At 33.6% G+C, this 19,768-nt stretch overlaps 2 protein-coding genes, 1 non-coding gene and 1 pseudogene across 5 annotated transcripts; all 4 read right to left on the reverse strand.

The window, feature by feature from the left end:
• Window positions 1-1,762: 1,762 nt before the first annotated feature.
• On the reverse strand, window positions 1,763-3,912 carry LOC107932446 (THO complex subunit 4A). Of its 2 annotated transcripts, none has more exons than XM_016864463.2 (5): window positions 3,488-3,912; window positions 3,214-3,360; window positions 2,888-2,956; window positions 2,624-2,805; window positions 1,763-2,166 (listed from the first exon to the last, which is right to left on the reverse strand). In XM_016864463.2, exons 1-5 carry the CDS (start codon window positions 3,647-3,649, stop codon window positions 2,010-2,012), a joined length of 717 nt encoding a protein of 238 aa, XP_016719952.2. In that variant the 5' UTR covers window positions 3,650-3,912; the 3' UTR covers window positions 1,763-2,009. The 2 variants fall into 2 exon arrangements, with proteins under 2 accessions (XP_016719952.2, XP_016720071.2); XM_016864582.2 differs by lacking the exon at window positions 1,763-2,166 and adding an exon at window positions 2,493-2,537 and having other exon boundaries at window positions 3,488-3,765.
• TRNAV-AAC (transfer RNA valine (anticodon AAC)) lies at window positions 3,845-3,918 on the reverse strand. The gene has a single exon. It is a non-coding gene; the product is annotated as a tRNA-Val (tRNA).
• Window positions 3,919-5,762: 1,844 nt separating this feature from the next.
• Window positions 5,763-13,148, reverse strand: LOC121212689 (neurofilament heavy polypeptide-like; annotated as a pseudogene). The gene is made up of 2 exons (XR_005907929.1): window positions 12,613-13,148; window positions 5,763-6,333 (listed from the first exon to the last, which is right to left on the reverse strand). The product of XR_005907929.1 is annotated as a neurofilament heavy polypeptide-like (transcript).
• Window positions 8,174-10,922, reverse strand: LOC121212688 (actin-depolymerizing factor 2). The gene is made up of 3 exons (XM_041085953.1): window positions 10,577-10,922; window positions 8,729-8,994; window positions 8,174-8,639 (listed from the first exon to the last, which is right to left on the reverse strand). The coding sequence occupies exons 1-3, from the start codon at window positions 10,577-10,579 to the stop codon at window positions 8,489-8,491; spliced, it is 420 nt and encodes a 139-aa protein (XP_040941887.1). The 5' UTR covers window positions 10,580-10,922; the 3' UTR covers window positions 8,174-8,488.
• Window positions 13,149-19,768: the final 6,620 nt, after the last annotated feature.

Here is a 19,768-nt window from a genome sequence, read left to right on the forward strand (position 1 = left end):
TTTAGAAATAAATTTTAAGCAAGCATATAATGTATTAAAATCATGCATAGATTTGGCTCAACCCCGGATGAAAATCAGCTTTAATTTTGAGATAAATATTATTATATAATATGAAAATTTTAAATGTCTAAAGCTTTAAAAGTAAATATTACACACTTGCATTATAACTAGATTTAAAAGTCATCACATAAGGCGTAAATTAAATATTAGAATTGAAAATAAATAGAGGCTTAATGAAAAATTTTGAGATCAATTTATCAAATGAATTGCACAAAATTAAAGCATTTTGTTCATTTATTATTTATTTGATTATGAATCTGTTTGTAAATTATATATTCATGAAAAATTCGCTAACGCATTCATTTAGACTATCTAGACTGCGTAGAAACAGAAACTAATATATATATATACACTTTTACCAAAATATGAGATGCATCAATTTAAGTACTAAAATATATAACTTCTACCAAAAAATAATATAGGTACTACACTAAAAAATATATCAAACTAGGGAACCAAATGGAATAATAACCCCTATTACTAGACATATTAAGGCAGTAAAACAAAGAACTAGTATTGGTGAATTTCAAAACTTGAAATTAAGAATAATATATATAAACACAAACATATATAACATGAAGAATCAGTTTGCCATTAATCAGACCAGTAGCACTATATCGAAACCAGAAGGACAAAATATGCAGTAAAAGCTAATTAATTTCTGTGTTTGTTGTATTTTACGTGTCAATGAACCCGACCATTCATAAACACTGGCATAAAACATCCAAATCCCACAACAAAGCATATCCTCACCCAATAAAGCTTCCATCAAGATATAATATCATGGATGTGATGAGATGTGCACTTGTATGTATGCATATAAAATGACTAGCATTTGAAATAACATAAAAGGATGAAGTAGATTCACGGAACACACACCAATGGGGTTCAAGAGCTATGCCCAAATCAATAAACAGGAAACCAGCACTCACGGACTTTATGATCTTGGGGCAAAGCTAAAACTTGTAAACGAAGATGGCAACTTCACGACATACCGAGACTTATAGCAAATGAAAAACCATAACATGTTGTCCTCTTACCCTAATACTCCAAGCAGTAGCAAGGTTTCCGGTTCCCACGGTTTTTCAGTCTAAGCTCATTTCATGCCATAACTATGAGTACGGTTTTATCACTGTCAAATCTATTTTGACTTCCCTGATCAAACATTCAAGCCTGACCTGATAACCCGAGCTTTTCTTCAAACTTTCAGGGATTAGGCAGCCGACCCCAAAAGAAATGAACTGAGAGTTCTCTCACTTTCTATGGAATATGAAGAGGTTAAAAATTCAGATACCTTACTTCGACAGATTCCTATATGCCAGTCGTACTAAAAGCCTTCAACAGTTTTTTCGCCAACATGAATTCAACAGGTTGAACCAAAGTAGAGATATTCTATGATAATTGACTACAATAAGCCAATATCAACAGCCATGACAGATAATTCTGTAAAGAATATTCCCTTCAAGACGGTATAATAATGTTAGGTAACTTTACCACCTAAAAGCCTAATAAGGAAAAACCAAGTGCATCACTAACAAGATAGTAGAAAGTCCGAACAACTAAAAAAGGAATCCATGAGGGAAAGAAAGAAAAAGAAATCTACCTCGATTGCAGAGCAACCGGTAGGCAATGCAGCTCAGGCCAATGGTAAGATTACTACTCCAATAGCATGCAGCCAAAGTTTCGTTTGCACATGGAAAACTGACGAAAAAAACTTCCTGCTTTCATTCCCAGCTTGTGGCATGAGTCGGTAGCAATGGAACCAAAATCATAAACCAAGGTTACAGTAAAAGGCCAAACTCTATAAATCAAGATACTAATAGTTCTCTCCATGACTAGTTCTGGTAAAGAGTATGATTTTGGTAGAGATACACAACTTAGTCGGGATGAAGCACGTAATGTCCACAGTAGAAAGATATAAAACCAGCCAATAGAACATTTGAAATGCTTCAATTTGTCTGCATAGATTCGGAATGATACTTCTCTAGATCGGCGTCAAGATCTTCTGCAGAAACCTTTTCTCCACGACCCTTCCCTCGTCCACGGCCTCTTCCAGCAGCACCACCACCACGTTGCCTACCAAATCCCCCACCCTTGCCTTGGCCACTGCAAATTTACAAGATATGGATCACATATTCTGTTCACTAACATAAATGTTGGGGTGATATCAGTTTGTCATACAGAAAAGATAATATGGATTTAAAATAGGAATTGTTGCATGCCCCATTAAGTAGAAATATGTGTCTAACATCATTTTAAAAACTGTAAAACATGGAACATCTAACACTCTTAAAAACACATGTCAAAATCATAATTCTATCATTTTCTAGCTATCATACTATCAACATCCAAAAACTTAAATTTCGAAGAATTGATAATTAAGTAGAATTTTCAGCCAAGAACTTATCTAGGATTAGCATCTTGTGATTCTTACGCACATTAAACCCCCAGCACCATAGGTAAAACTTTAAAACACTCTGTAACATTTCAAAAGCATCAGTGAAACTAATAATAGAATCTACAGTTTTGAATAAAACAAGTAGTCAAGCAAATAAAACAGTACCCTTTCATGGCTCCATTAGAACTTCGAAAGGCACCATTAGCTCCTAAAGGTGCAGGAGGGGTAGCGATGTTTGTTCCAACAATCTCGATTTTCATCGGCTTCCCATCAAGCTCAACATTGTTGTACCTCTTTACTGCAGCCAAAGCATCTGCTCGCCGTGTGAAGACAATATCTGCTGTTCCCTACGGAAAAAGAGTGTTGTTCTGTTTTAAACTACTGCAGGATACCAAGAATCTCATGGTGGACCGAAAATCTATTAGATACCTTCGATCTCCCGCTCCTATCATAGTGGACCGAAAATCGTTTCAGGTCACCGACCTCAGAAAACAATTCCTATATGTAAAAACAAACAAAACGTCAGAAAAATAAACACTAACAACACAACACTGACCTTAATGGAAAAAGTTCAAATTCAAGATTGCGTTGCTAGACTTTTCTTCAGCTAAATATTTTTACTATAATGAACATTTAACCAATTTTAGATCAGCAAAGCCTAAAATTAAGTAGAACAAATAATTCAAATCAAAATTACTCTTACAATAATACAAAAACGAAACAGGATAGAAAATCTTAAAACGAAAAATAAATACCTTGATGTCGTCGTTTGAAACACCGTAATCTAAATTAGAGATATAGAGCTTCGTTCCGGTTTCTATTCCAGAATTCCGACCCGCTAGTCCTTGCAACGCCGCTCCCTTATCGGAAAACATATCCTGCTGCCGCGTCGTCTCCAGCACCTGAGTTTTTTAAAAATAAAACCGAAAATAATTGATAAGAAAATCGAATCAACTCGATCAAAGCAAATCAAATAATGAAAAAGCAAAAAGTGATAAAACAGATCTAAAAACGCTAGTTATATTTTACCTTAGCAGGAGCATACGGTGCCGAGCGGTTTGCTCCACGATTAGGAAAACGGCGGGCCGGTCCAGGTCCAGATCCACGTCCCCGGCCGCGAGATTTGCCGGATCTCGGCTTACGGTTACGCTTGATGAGATCGTCGAGCGACATCTCTAAAGCACTTGACATTTTCTTTTTTGAATTAGAACAAAGAAAAATACAACCCTAAAAACGAAAACAAAGAGAGAGGATATAGGGTTCAGTCAAAGGAGGAGATTTGTATTAAGGAGGATAATTCAAAATCTAATTGGACTTGAGTCGATATTTATATTATCAGAATTTAAAAAAGTGGAAAATTACAAAAGAAAAAATAAGCCCAAAGCTTAGCGTCGCCCGGACTCGAACCGGAGACCTTCAGTGTGTTAGACTGACGTGATAACCAACTACACCACGACACCCCATTGATTAATAGCATAAATACATACTTTGCTATCTCTACTTTATAAAAATTATTTTTTTAATGTTTAATTCGCTTTTATTTTAGAATAAAACCAAATAGAAAAATTGTGTAAATATATAGGATTATTTTCTTTAGAAAGATAATAAAATTGACACAATGTAAGCTAAATGTATTATGATAATATTTTTAGAACTGTCACGTCATTTGCTATTAAAGGTGTTTAAATTTTAATTAAAATTAAATTAATCAATTAAATCGATCTAATTCAATTATTGATCGATTAATCGATCTAATTCGCTTGGAGATTGGTTAAAAAACTTTTAGAAGTTTAGACATTACTTAATTTAGTTCAAAATTAAGTAATTAATCAAATTTAATAATTAATAATATAAATTATATATAGTTTCAATTCGAATAATTTAGTCAAATAAACATTATCATTTTTTATATGTTTTATACTTCTTTTTAACAAAAAAAGAAAACATATAAATTTAGTTTGACCAATTAAATTAGTCGAAATAATTTGGTTCAATGAATTTTTTTTTTAAATTTGGTTCTATTAACGGTTAAAGTATTAAAAAGTTCGATTACTACTAATTCAATTTGGTTAACCATTTGAACACACCTAAGTGATACCATATCCCGAACAGGTGACTTACATGCATGGTTCAAGAATTCAAACCCCACCAAAGACAAGACACTCACATCGCCTCTTGATGGGTGACTGTACATTCACATACGGTTAAGGCACTCCCGACTCTATGAACCAAGACTTCAAGGCTAAGCTACCGCTCACGACACACTAGTTTCTAGTAAAGCACAAGAGACAACCCTCCTCGAAAAATAATATCTTCAATTATTAAGGGTTTGACCAATTGCTTAACAAACAACATTTCAAATATTTCTCTTGAAAAAACCAACCAAATTTCATTTTCGTCAAAAGTTTTTGACAGTTAAAAGGAATTGGGCAAAAATAACAAACATGATTAATTCAATAATTTGTTTTGTAACTTTTTTGTAATTGAGTAATTAAAAGACATAAGCATAGTTTGGTACACCTAAAGTTTGCCCTTAAAAGAAGGGAACTCTTAGGAGTATTAGATTAGATTAAGTAGGCACTACCATAGTATTACTCACAAGTAATAAATCATCCTGTACCGAAGTCAGAGGTTCTTCAAACAATTGTATCTTTAAATTATCACCTACAACACAGTCATATGCTCTACAATTCCATTATGCTCACTTAGATGTGGCGAGAGAAGTTTTTTATAGTAAAAGATACATGCATGATAGCTAATTAAAGATCATATAATAATGAAACCAAATATCAATCCAACTTAAGAATACTTCCTACTTTGAATCTATTAGACACCCAAAAGATTTGTTGTGAATGTTATGAAACAGGCATATACATCCAATTCAAACTATGATAATACAAAATATAAATTGGCCATTATTTAGCATGTGAAATTTGGATATTTGTGCATGATATAAATAACCCTTTAAGAGAATAGAATAAAACAATTAAATTGTTTGTCGAGCCTTCAGAGTGATGCTCAAGATCAAATCATCAACTGGTGGCAGGCACTAGCATTATTCAAAATGGAAAATTTTCATTTCAATATTGTTGATTAAAATGGCAAATTGAAGCCAGACTCTTAATTAATTCCTAAACAAGTGCTCTTTTATATATCAAAATAAGCATAGAAAAAGTGACAATGGAGCAATGTTAGAACTTGGGATTTAACTCAGTAAGCTATGTAAAATGGAACCAATAATAAACGAGCAACAAAGCAGATTTATAGCCATTGTTAAACAAAGAAACATTTCGATTCCTTAACATAGACAAAAGGATACACTTTCATTTCATGGTTCCAACAATTTCAAAACCATCAGTAACAAGGAGTTACATACATCAACGCAATTTCAAAAAGGAACCTCCATAAAAAACGCTAAACCTAAAATCCCCAAATTTCATTAAATTCAAGAGCTAGTAAACTTAGTCACCGCCTTGGTACCTTCAGAGACGGCGTGTTTCGCAAGCTCACCGGGAAGAACGAGCCTAACAGCGGTCTGAATTTCCCTTGAAATATCGTGGGCTTCTTGTTGTACCTCGCGAGCCTCGAAGCTTCTTGAGCAAGTTTCTCAAAGATATCGTTAATGAAACTGTTCATTATCCCCGTAGCTTTGCTTGAGATCCCGATATCAGGGTGAACTTGTTTAAGAACCTTGAAGATGTAGATCTTGTAAGTCTCCACACTCTTCTTGGCCTTCTTCTTCTTCTTGTCAGCGGCGGCACCGCCTTCTTTTGGAAGCTTCTTGCCGGCCTTCGGTTTCTTCTCCGCCGGGGATTTCTCGGCAACGGTGGTCTTTTTCTCCTCCGCCGGTTTCTTTTCGGCTGGCTTTTTCTCAGCTTTGGGGGCCATTTAGTAAAGGTAAAATTTGTTTGCTTTAAAAGTTAGTTTGGGAAATTTTGGTAGCTGTGGCGGGTGAGCGGTGATGAAGGAGGGAAGGTGGGGTGTCTGGTATTTATAAAGCTAAATGGAAGATATTGATTGGATAGCACTGGAAGACAAGGATCGATAGTGTGGAAAATTATGACCATAGATTAGGAATTGGGATCGACGGCCACGAATGATAATGGTAAAGAGGACATTTTACGCGGGAATTAATTTTGGGACGTGGCGAGTTTTTGTTGGTGGATATTATGGAGTTTGGATGATGAGCTAGGAATAATAAGAGACCATGTGCAAATATTATAATGATTAGTTTAGCATTATTTTTGAAAAATGTTTTTAAAAAATTTAAAAAATACTTTAAAAATTTTAATTTAAAATTTAAGTACTTAGTATTATTATCAAAAACTATTTTGATAAATAAAATGTTTATTTTAAACATGGTATTATAAAATAACAAATATACATTTAAGTAATGTTCAAATGAATTAATATTATGATATTTTAGCAATTATATAAAAAATAATTTATTACAACTTGTTGTTAATATTTTAATATATGAAATATAAATTTTAAATATTATTAATCAATTAATATTAATTATTTCTAAAATTTAATTAAAAATATATAAACTATATTTTAAATATTTAAATATGACCATTAAATATTTGTAATTAGATATCTAATACATTTGTATTATTTTAAAAAATATTTTTTTTGCTTCAAAAAAATTTTTTAATTAATGATTTTATTTTAAAATATAATTTGAATATACAACTCATATTAAATATTAACGAAAACATAAACCTAACAAATTAAAATATTACATGTATTTGGATTAAAGTTTTAAAAAGAGGTAGTATTTATATTTTAAAAATTTTACATTAACATTTGTAATTTTAAATGAATGAAAAATGAGAGAAGAAAAATGGAGGGATGAAAAAATAATAATGATTCCAAAAGTGCTTTTGGCTCAAGAAAAACTAAATTTTTTTGCTTCCAAGTAAAAGTGCTTTTGAAAAGTTATTCTTTTCAACTAAAAGTTATTTGTTTAGCACAATTTTTCTTTTAAAAGTGTTTTTTTGAAGTATTGCTAAACACAGCCAGAGTATTACTTCAACGTCTTCAACCTAATTTATTTCAAATTGGAATAACTCTGAATAAAATCCACCTATGCGATTTAAGCTAACTGTAAATTTAGAAAAATAATTATATAAGATATGACTCGAGTGATGTTGAATTGATATTCAGCCGTTTGAATTTACATAACTTTAAGTTCAAAAATTTTCTAACTCATTATAAATTTGGATTATATCCACTGCTCTTTTTGACATAATACTTAAAATTACCCATAACCCCTCCCTAACCCATAAATAAGTGTATAATCCACTTTAGCACACTCGAATCTACGTCCTCCTACATTAAAAATAATGTCCATATCAATCGAAAACTCAATCGGCAAGTCATTCAAATTTTATGTTAAGTTATTTTAAATCCTTTTCTATGTAAGTCATTTGTTCGAGCCATTTAAATTTGAATAATTTCAAGAGTCTTTTCTAATTATAAAATCATATTGATGTTTGGATTCAAATTAAACGGATAGGTTTTTGGGGTTCGACATAGTAAAACTCGTGAGAAATGTATGAAGCAAATTGCAGAAATAAGAAATCTTAACAAGGAACATAAGACCGGCATCATTAACAGAAAGGATTCAAAGATCATTTTCAGATCAATCACATACGGAATCGAATCAAACACCCACAGGCCACCATTTTCAATCCGTACGAGCAACACGAGTAACCGAAATATCCATTTTTATACATGCAAGAACAAACCTAAAAGAAATAGTGTCATATTCATACCACTGAAGTAGATAGACTTTTGGTTCTAATGAATCAAACTATGAACACATCCGGTCATACAACCTCTGCGCATAACAAAACCATATAATTTGTTCGAGACCGAACACTTCTATATAAAAAAACTTAACCAACAAACCAATATCAAAGTTCAGTCAGGTCGATATTACCACCTCCCGCAACCCTATTAACATTTCACTAAAAGCAAAAGCAGAAAGGAATTCAAATACCCATGCCTCTTGGAGACTCCGATTTAGTTGGCACGGCTTCTTATGACATCGAGTCCCATCTCGGTGGGATCGGTTGCCTGCAGCTCTACTTGAATACCGTCTAACTCTCTCTTGAACCTGTCCTTTGAGCTTGCGTAAATCATCTTGCTTCTCACCCTTGATGTGTCCGGAGACCTTCAAACAAGCAAACAAAAAGGCATATAAACAGCAAAGATTGAAATGTAGAAACGACTAATTAGTTTTAAAGCATACAATAATAATACCATGCAATGAAGAAAATCCTGCTTTTCTGGCAATTCTCAGCAGTCACAAAGTCAAAATCGTATACAGCATATCGACACTCATCGGCAGGGAGGCTAGCAGTGAAATCGTCATAGCTTTGACTTGGCTCACCAAGCTTTTCCACGACAACCTGCTTTTGTTTCTCCTCGATCTTGAATACTATGAAGCGGTATGTCCTTTTAGCCTTTAGCTCTAGAAACTTCAGCTTGCAGTCATCATGCACGGCCATTCCAGAAGCTGCATTTGCCTGTAAGGAAAACATTCGTAGCATACATAAGCTTACTTACAACAATGACGACCCCTTCAAACTATATATTACCAATTAATCCATCATCTTTTCCTTTTCTTTCACTTTGGCAAGCATTTCCCGGACACGACATCATAGATATGCTTAACTAGAAAAATCGCAAGTTCATGAGTTCTCTCCCATATAGAAAAAAGAGAATGGTAGGTCAGTGACCCAAAACTTCATAAACATTATCACACTCCCGAGAACGAGAGACCAACCTCCTTAACGAACCCAGAAATCTAATCATCCGGACCATCCAATAACCATAAACTTGATATCACACAAACTTCTCACATTTAACAAGTCTAAGTGCAACATTCTGAACTTTATGAGATAAATTCAAGCAACAACAATCAAGCTCTGAAAATGAGACCCCATCTTCCTCAACCAATCCACAAATCTAACATTCCAGGCCATCCAATACCCACTTAATTTCCAGGGCTTTGAAAGTAAACATTTACACTGTGTTTGGATTAAAAGTGGTAAAACAAAAGAACGCAGAAGGAAAATATATGATGACTAAGGAAAGGAAACTAATTTTAACATTTCTTGTTTGGCTAAATAGTGGAAAGGAGATGGATTCATTATAATGAATTTTTACAATTATATCCTTTTCATACAATAATTTATAAAAGAAGATGACAAATATAATCATTTTCTTTCTTCTTCTATTTTTTCCTTTCCCTTGCTTGAATATAGAAAAAGAAAAAAAAAACAATCCAAACAAAGGAAAAGATGATCATTTCCCTCACTTTCCTTTCCTTTTCCCTCCTTCACTCCAATCCAAACCCAAGATAAACTTGAAATCACCCGAAATTCTTACACATTTAACATGCCTAAATGCAATATCCCAAGCTTAAAGAGTATTAAATCAAACTGGGCACTATAAGAGATGAATGCCAATGACTTATTTGAGACAAATTCAAGCAACACCAACAATAATAAAGGCAGTTGAGAGAATGCATGTCATGGTGTCATCAATAGGATATCAATTCTGTGGTGAGGTAAGGAGTTAGTTAAATAAATGAATCTAAACTCACAAAAACTATGATCAATGCACAATGAGATCCCAATTTAAAACATAAAAATCATGAATATTTTTACTGGATTTAAAAGCCAAACTATATCATTTTTCATTAAACATTATAATGCTTATTAATATTGTATCCATGGACCATGGAGATTAACAGAAAGAATTTCTTTAGCTACAACAAAGAAAAAATCACATTTTATACGAAATTAAAAATCCAAAACAACAACAAATAAACATCAATCGACAAGCAATATATCAAACAATGAACACTTATTCTATAATCAAATCATCTACTCCGAGAAAAAAAATCCAAAAAATGCATATCCAACAATCAAATATTTTAGAAATTCAAACTAAGTTAAAGATCTAAGTTCAACGTGATAATCAGATCTACATTTTTAAAATTGAAAAAAAAAATCAACAGTAAGTCAAAGAAGTACGAATCAGGCAAATACCAGTTGAACTGAATTTTTATTTTAAAAAAGCAAAAAAAAAATAGAAACTCACCATGGCTTTTTAGATTTGAACTTACAAAGAGGAAGAATCTGAAGGCAAAACTCGAAGAAAATAATAATGATAATAAATGGCTTCTATTTTCCTTTAAATTTTATTATAATTATTCTTTCCTCGCTAAGGTTTTAGTTACTTTACTCCGATAAGACTCGTATGATGATGAGGTCGTGGGAGAGAGGGTAGGTCTGTCCATTGATAATGCGACACGTGGATGCAAGTTGAAATATCGGGTACGTCCCGGGATGAGGTTGCTTTCGCAGTCGGTTTCCGATTCGGACTCGGAGCTTACTTGGATTCGTGAAATTATCTCCCACGCACTGCATATCTCGTTTTCTATTTCAGCCCAAACCAGCAGGCCGGATTAAAGCCCGTATATTAAGGTCAGAAATTCAATAAAATCTCAAAAATTCAGAATAAATTCTTAAAAAAATTAAAAAAATTAACTAAATTCAGAATCTACGAATAATATAGTATTTGAGGTCTCTGTTTTTCCGTCCGCCATTCACCAACCAATTTTCTTCGTGACAGGCTTTATTTGACAGTCAGTCGTTAAACTACGTCCTTTGCTCAAGTGCGAAGACTAATCTATTTGCTATGCGAAAGACAACTTTTTCCTGGCAAGCCTATGATGGCTAATGTTTTCTATAATCTTGTCAATTTAATGCAAGGCGGAATGAAAGCCTGTAAATTAAAGCAAAAAAAAGTGCTATTACCGCACGATTTAAGCACTTTATTGTCTAATAGTGCTGCGATATCGTTTTCATTCGGCTTACATTTTTTTTTTTTATCTTTGCTCCATTTATTATATATACATACTCCTTACACCATGTTAATTCATTTTCATTTTTTTTATTTTACTCTTTTAATAAGTTAAATAATTTTGTTAATTTATTTTTTAATAAATTCACATATTTTTAATAATTTCATAAAAGTAAAATAATTTTAAATTTTTTTATTATATATAATTTCTAATCTAATATTTTTAGTAGTCATTTTTTATTATCGCTTAACTGTTATAACTGCATTTGAGTACAAACACACATCCTACCGTTATTTCTAATATCTCTACAACAATATTCAATCACATCAGCATAGTTGTTTTTAATCTCACTAAATATAAACGCATTTTCTATTCTTTAATATCCACAATTAACTTTGAATTTTAAAATATAAAATTTCGAGAAAATTTATTAAAAATTAAAAAAAAATCAAATTCAAAATGTAGAAAGGATATAAAGATTTGATCTACCTACGTTTCTTCATTTTCTTCTAACTAGCTCTATTTGGCAGGTAGTCACTAAACTATGTCCTTTGTACAAGTATAAAGATTAATCCACTAAATATGAGTTTAGATGAAAGTTAAATTTATTTGTGATTAGTATAAAAATAATTATAAAATTAGATATTATAATATTATAATATAAACACCATTAAATTTATTTTTCTTACGTAAACTCATACTAAGTCTATGATGGCTAATATTTTGTATAAACTTTTCAAATTAAAGATATTCTGATTATAAAAATATGTAAATATTAATTTGGCTGATTATTTATTTTATTGAATAATTCTTTAATCCTCCTTTGTTTTGTATCGGTCAACTCTCTTTCAATAAGAGCTTTTCCATCTCGAAAAAAAAGAAACTGCCTCCATCAACAAAAGCAGAGGATAAAATAAAATAGTACTAAAGCTGCAGGGGATCATTGCAATTTTGACGAACATTTCCGAACTTCAAGGCTTTTTGATTCAGAGTCTCAGTTTACTTTATCTGATACACCCGCACTTCGAAAATCATTTTAAAAACATCCTCAACAAATTTGACCAAATAAATAATAAAATTCTACTTCAACTGTATTCAAATCTCCCGTTAGTTGAATTAGAAAAACGACCAAATGCCTAGAAATAATGCGAAATTGTGAATTAAATCCATTCAAATCTACTATATAATCACATCAGGTCGAGTAAATCCATCTTCCAATACACAATCTCAAAACATCAACTTAAAGCAAACCCTAACTAAAAAGACAAACGCACAAATCCCCTTCTTCAAGACGAAGTAAACTTAGTCACAGCTTTAGTCCCTTCAGAAACGGCATGCTTCGCAAGCTCACCGGGAAGTACAAGTCTAACAGCGGTCTGGATTTCCCTAGAAGTAATGGTAGGCTTCTTGTTGTACCTCGCGAGTCTCGAAGCTTCTTGAGCGAGTTTCTCAAAGATGTCATTGATGAAACTGTTCATAATACCCATAGCTTTGCTTGAGATACCAATATCTGGATGAACTTGTTTAAGGACCTTGAAGATGTAGATCTTGTAGGTTTCGGTACTCTTCTTGATCCTCTTCTTCTTTTTGTCTCCGGCGGCTGCTCCGCCTTCCTTCGGTAGCTTTTTACCAGCCTTTGGCTTCTTCTCCGCCGGAGCTTTCTCAGCTATTGTTTTCTTCTCCTCCGCGGGTTTCTTCTCTGCTGGCTTTTTCTCGGCTTTTGGTGCCATTTTTTAGGGTTCGTTTGGGTTTCAGGAGAAAATAGAGTGTTGAAAACTGAATTTGAAGAGTTCGTGGGATGAGATATTTGGAGCGGAAGATTATATACGCATAAGTGGGAAGTTTTTCATTGGATATTTGTGTTTCACGAGGATCGGAGACGTGGTGAGTTTGGACCGTTGGATTGGTTTGAGTTTCTGTGGTAAATTGACGGTGGAGATGGTTTTCATTGTTTTGCGACGCGGACTGCTGACGTGGTTATCTAGTGAAAGTTTGCGCGGGAAACAGTTTTCCACAAACTCCGAAAAAATTGAATTAACAATTGAAATTTTATTTTTTTAAAAATTATTATTTTTTGTGTTTGAATGAACTTGCGTAAAATATTTGTTATTATTTGATAAATTTTCTAAAAATATTTCATAAATGTTATTTTCAATGAAACAAACATACATTTGATATTTATAATAAGTAGTGAATTGATTACAAATTAATGTTAAAGTCAAATTATAATAAATAATGAATATTCATGATGTTAATAATTAAATTATAAACTTTGTAAAATTTATAATTGAAACAAGAGAAGTAATATGCAAAATTTGTTATGTGGAATAAGATAATATATTGAATTATTTGATTAAAGTAATTATATGGTGAAAAATAAAATATATGGAAATAGGGATTAAATTGAAAAATGTACAAAAGTTTAAGTGTGAAACAATTTAATATGCGAATAAGAAATTTGTGATAAAAGTTTAATGAATGTATTATGAGATGATGAAATATGCATTAAGTATTATAAAAGTGAATTTATTAAAAAATATGGAATTTTTATGATGATAATGACTAAATTGTTAAACTTTATAAAATATGTTGATGAAATAATAGAAGTGAAATACATAGAAATTTGATATGTGAAACAAGATATTGAGATGTATTATGTGATTAAAGTGTAACAATAAGGAAAATTGATTTAATATGATTAATTAGTGAATATTGAACTTTTATGACCAAAAATGACTAAATTGAAAAGCTATGAAAGTTTATAAGAAAATATTTGATAAGTGAAAAATGTGGTAGAGAACGTAACATTCTGGTGCTTTGACCCAATGTTCGGGTCGGTATGGGCGTGTTACAGTAAACAGAGCTTTATTAGTTTGAAAAATATTTTACAAAAAATATATATAGATAAGACATTTAAAGGGAATAATGAGGTAATTTTACGTTGATTGAAAAACATTTTTTGTTGAGTATCCTATTTTACATGAAACAAACATCGAAAAAAATGCTGAAAATATTTTTTATAAAAATTTTTACGTTGAAACAAATGGAATCTTAATTCATTTTATTTAACAAATTTATAATATAATTATCTTAATTATATTTTGTAAAATTTTAGTTCCATTAAATATTTAACAAGTTGGTGATGTGATAGTTAAGTGTATGACAAGGATTATTTTGTGTCAATATAACATGGAATTTTCAATATTAATTTTTTTGACACATAATATCCTTATCATTTAGAGTTTATGTGAATGAGATACAAAATCATTAAAACCCCAAAATAATTATTTTGAGTGCTTTCAAACCTTAAAAATCTAAAACCCTATCTTCTTCTTTTTTCACTAAAGAGGATGGGACAAAGCTGAAATGGAAAGAAATATGAAACAGTGGACAAGGAATGAAGGCTCTAATAGTGCTTTTGGTATGTTGTTGTGGATTCCAATCTAATTTAAAAACATCATAGTTAAGTGATAATTCAATGAGAATGTTTTTCGGATGTTAAAATTATCACACCCGAATTTGTAAGGTCTCAAGTACTAAATTTGTGTATTAAATTGAAAAGTTCACTAATCTGACAAGTTTTTTTTGCAAATAAAAATAAGCATTAGGTTAGTTGAGGAAAAGTTAGGTTTCAACCGTAGTCCTGTTAGTATTTAACTTAGTATATGTTACTGAGAGACATAATGGTTAAGGTTTTTCCATATAGTTGTGATTTGGTTTTGGCGATAGGGGTCGAAAGGACTATATATATATGAGAAGCATTATTCTCCGAAAAGGATTCTTTTGGTTTTTTGTGTCTATTTTCTCTGGTTTGCCATGAAAGAAGAAAAGATTGAGGAACAATTGTGCACGAAAGGTTGAGAAGATTGAGGAACGATCGTGCACAAAAGGTTGAGACTAAGGATTTAGTCTTAGAAATTGGAAATATTGCATGCTTGTATGTTTTATATGATATTTGCATTAACATATTCAAGAAAAAAAAGATAGTTAATGATTTCAAAAAACTATTAGTTCTATTCTGTTTTGGGGTAAGTGGCGGATAATCGTTCAAATGGCCTCTTCATGCAAATAAATTATGGCTTTTATGATAATGAATGGTCTCATTTGGATTCTGATATAATTGTCATGTTGTATTGTTTAAGAAGACTCGTGTAGCAAAGGAAAAAACCTTAGAAGATAGAAGTGGTGACAACTCCCAAGTGAGTTTTCGAACTCAGTTCTTAATGGATGTACTTTGTGTCATAAATACATCGAATATGATATAGTATTACCATGGTGAATCAATTGGTGGCAATGTGTTAATGCTTTGTGTGTACATGGGGTATTGAGTGCAAATATTGTTTGGACAAATCTGATCATGTTTGATTAAACGAGTGTTTGTTAACATTAATGGAAGACAATTAATAATGGTTGCCATTAACATTAATGGGAGACAATCAATAATGACAACCACCAACTTTGGAAAAGTGGCAAGGGATAATTTTTTTTTTGTCATTGAGATAATGGGCTATTTATTGTTTGGTCCTTGAACCTCAACTATAAATAGGCCTTCTCATTTCTCATTTCAATTCATCCCAACCAATCTTTCTCTCTTAGTTTCCTTTTTCTCCCATTTGAGAATTCTTAAGGAATTATATTTGTTGTAATACTTTGAAGATAGTAAAGTTATCATCTGGTGTTAGTGCCCGAGGACGTAGGTATAATTTACCGAACCTCGTTAAAACTATTGTGTTCTTTCTTGTCCTATTTTTCTTTCAATATTTGAGGGTATAATAGTAGTATTTAATTGTGCTATTAAATTACTATAGAAGGGATATTCTGTCTAAGGAAAGACTTGGTATTTAAGAGATCCATGTGATCCACCTCTCTTCCCTGGGAATTAAACTTTGTGTGATTTTTTAGTACAATAATTTACACGCTTCCGACCCTATTGGAATTACAAGTGGTATCAGAGCCGAAGGTTAATCGTAGTATGCTCTGTGGTTGCAGTTTGAACTGATCTTCCACATCAGAAAAGATTTCCTTAGGATATTGAAAGATTATGGAGAAAACGGTCGGTGTAGGAGCTTCAACATCGTCCATGTGGACAAGACCGAAAATTGTAAATGCAAGACTGGCCGTGGAGATCTTTGATGGCACGGGCCATTTTGGTATGTGGCAAAGTGAGGTTCTAGATGCCCTTTTTCAGCAGGGTCTAGACATTGCCATTGATGAAGAAAAACCAGATGATGTACAGGAGAAAGATTGGAAGGCAATCAATCGGTTGGCATGTGGCACAATTCGATCATGCCTTTCTCGAGAGCAGAGGTATGCTTTTTCAAATGAGACTTCTGCAAATAAGTTGTGGGTGGCACTTGAAGAAAATTTTTTGAAGAAAAACAGTCAAAATAAGCTCCACTTGAAGAAAAGACTATTTCGCTTCACATACGTCCCAAGTACCACAATGAATGATCACATCACCAAATTTAATCAGTTAGTCACTGATTTGCTGAATATGGATGAGACATTCAAAGATGAAGATTTGGCTTTGATGCTGTTGAGGTCACTTTCTGAGGAGTTTGAGTTCCTAGAAACTACTCTACTTCATGGCAGGAGTGATATATCTCTGAGCGAAGTCTGTGCGGCCTTATACAGTTATGAACAGAGAAAGAAGGACAAACAGAAAAACTCAATCAGAGATACAGAAGCTTTAGTAGTCCGAGGTCGTTCATACACTCGGAAGAAAACTCAAAAGGGGAGATCAAAGTCAAAGTCCAGACTCGGGAAAGATGAATGTGCTTTTTGTCATGAGAAAGGCCACTGGAAGAAAAATTGTCCAAAGCTGAAGAATAAGGGAAAAACTGCTGTAGATGCTTGTGTTGCAAAGCATGATACCAGTGGCTCTGAACTATCACTGGTTGCATCATCATCGTCGTTCCATTCAGATGAGTGGATATTGGATTCGGGTTGTACCTTTCATATGTCCCCTAACCGGGAGTGGTTCTCTGATTTAGTAGAACTAAATGGAGGAGTTGTTTATATGGGCAATGACAATGCCTGTAAAACTGTTGGGATAGGTTCAATCCAATTAAAGAATAAAGATGGATCAACCAGAGTTCTGACTGATGTTCGGTACGTGCCCAGTTTGAAGAAAAATCTCATCTCATTGGGAGCCCTGGAATCCAATGGTTCAGTTGTTACTATGAGAGATGGGGTTTTGAAAGTGACATCTGGCGCACTTGTGATATTGAAGGGCATCAGGAAAAATAACTTGTATTACTACCAAGGTAGTACAGTCATTGGAGCAGTCGCTGCAGCTTTCGGCAACAAAGAATTGGACTCAATACAGTTGTGGCATATGAAGTTGGGACATACCAGCGAAAAATCCTTGCAAATTCTGGCAAAGCAAGGATTGTTGAAAGGTGCAAAGGCTTGCAAATTAAAATTTTGCGAGCATTGTGTTCTGGGAAAGCAAAAGAGAGTGAAATTCGGTACTGCTATCCATAATACAAAAGGTATTTTGGAATATGTTCACTCAGATGTGTGGGGGCCTTCCAAGACACCTTCATTGGGAGGAAAACACTACTTTGTTACTTTTGTTGATGACTTTTCCAGAAGAGTTTGGGTGTATACCATGAGAACTAAGGATGAAGTGCTTAGAGTTTTTCTTAAATGGAAAACTATGATCGAAAACCAGACTGGCAAGAAAATCAAGCGGCTTAGGACGGACAATGGAGGGGAATATAAAAGTGACCCGTTCTTCGATGTGTGCCAAGAGTATGGTATTGTTTGACACTTCACAGTTAGGGATACACCACAGCAGAATGGATTGGCAGAGCGTATGAATCGAACATTGCTGGAGAAAGTTCGATGTATGTTGTCCAATGCTGGGTTGGGCAAGCAATTTTGGGCTGAGGCTGTGACATACGCTGGCCATCTTGTTAATCGTTTGCCATCATCTGCATTAGAAAGAAAAACTCCTATGGAGGTATGGTCTGGAAAACCGGCTACAGATTATGATTCCTTACATGTGTTTAGATCCACTGCATATTACCATGTGAAGGAGTCAAAGTTAGATCCGAGGGCAAAGAAAGCTCTCTTTATGGGAATCACTTCTGGAGTGAAGGGATTTCGTCTTTGGTGCTTAAGCACAAAGAAAATGATCTGTAGCAGAGATGTTACCTTTGATGAATCTGCCACATTGAAAAAGGTAGCAGATAAAGATATTCAGACGAGCAATACTCCACAGCAGGTGGAGTGTACTCCAAAACAGGTGGAGTTTGAGCAGATGGGGATTTGCCCAGTTAATAAGTCTAATTCTCCAGCCACAATGGAGGAATTAGAGGTTGAAGAGGTTCTGACCCAATAACCACTCAGTACACCAGAACCAGTTGCAGTTGCAAGGCCACGGAGAGAAATTCGTAAACCTGCTCGATTTACTGATATGGTGGCCTACGCCCTTCCCGTTGTTGATGATATTCCTATCACTTATCAAGAAGCAATGCAAAGCTTAGAAAGCGATAAATGGAAAAGCGCCATGGATGAAGAAATGCAGTCTCTCCGGAAGAACAATACTTGGGAGTTGGCGCAATTACCGAAAGGTAAAAGGGCAATCGGATGCAAGTGGGTATTCGCAAAGAAAGATGGATCTCCTAGCAAGAAGGATATTCGCTACAAGGCAAGATTGGTAGCTAAAGGCTACGCTCAGAAGGAGGAAATTGACTACAATGATGTATTTTCCCCTGTTGTGAAGCATTCCTCCATTAGAATTTTGTTGGCCTTGGTAGCACAGTTGAATTTGGAGCTAGCTCAACTTGATGTTAAGACGGCTTTCTTGCATGGTGAGTTAGAAGAGGAGATCTATATGACTCAGCCCGAAGGATACACAGATGCTGGTGGTAGAAATTGGGTTTGTAAGCTGAACAAATCGCTATATGGATTGAAGCAATCCCCGAGGCAGTGGTACAAGCGATTTGATAGCTTTATGAGAAGGCAGAAGTACACAAGAAGCAAATATGACAATTGTGTGTATTTGCAGAAGCTGCATGACGGATCTTTCATTTATCTACTCTTGTATGTTGATGATATGTTAATCGCTTCGAAGAGCCAAAAAGAGATAGATAAGCTGAAGGCTCAGTTGAATCAAGAGTTCGAGATGAAAGATCTAGGTGAGGCCAAGAAGATTCTCGGCATGGAGATAAGTAGAGATAGACAGAGAGGCAAGCTTTGTTTGAATCAGAAGCAATATCTGAAAAATGTATTACAATGTTTTGGTGTAAATGAAAACACAAAACATGTAAGTACCCCACTTGCTTCTCATTTGAAACTTAGTGCTCAATTATCTCCGAAAACTGAAGAAGAAAGAGAATATATGGCGAAAGTCCCATATGCTAATGCAGTTAGGAGTTTGATGTATGCGATAGTGTGTACGAGGCCTGACATTTCAC

This window comes from Gossypium hirsutum, chromosome A13, assembly GCF_007990345.1.
Source record: "Gossypium hirsutum isolate 1008001.06 chromosome A13, Gossypium_hirsutum_v2.1, whole genome shotgun sequence".
Lineage (NCBI taxonomy): Eukaryota > Viridiplantae > Streptophyta > Magnoliopsida > Malvales > Malvaceae > Gossypium > Gossypium hirsutum.

Excerpts from the sequence above, each read along its gene's own strand:
- LOC121212688 (XM_041085953.1), bottom strand. Across the intron at positions 8,640-8,728 it reads AGGATTTTCTTCATTGCATG|GTCTCCGGACACATCAAGGG; the intron begins GTATTATTATTG and ends GCTTGTTTGAAG.
- LOC107932446 (XM_016864463.2), bottom strand. The coding sequence starts at position 3,649 with ATGTCAAGTGCTTTAGAGATGTCGCTCGACGATCTCATCAAGCGTAAC. Across the intron at positions 3,361-3,487 it reads CACCGTATGCTCCTGCTAAG|GTGCTGGAGACGACGCGGCA; the intron begins GTAAAATATAAC and ends TAAAAAACTCAG. Across the intron at positions 2,806-2,887 it reads ATAGGAGCGGGAGATCGAAG|GGAACAGCAGATATTGTCTT; the intron begins GTATCTAATAGA and ends CTTTTTCCGTAG.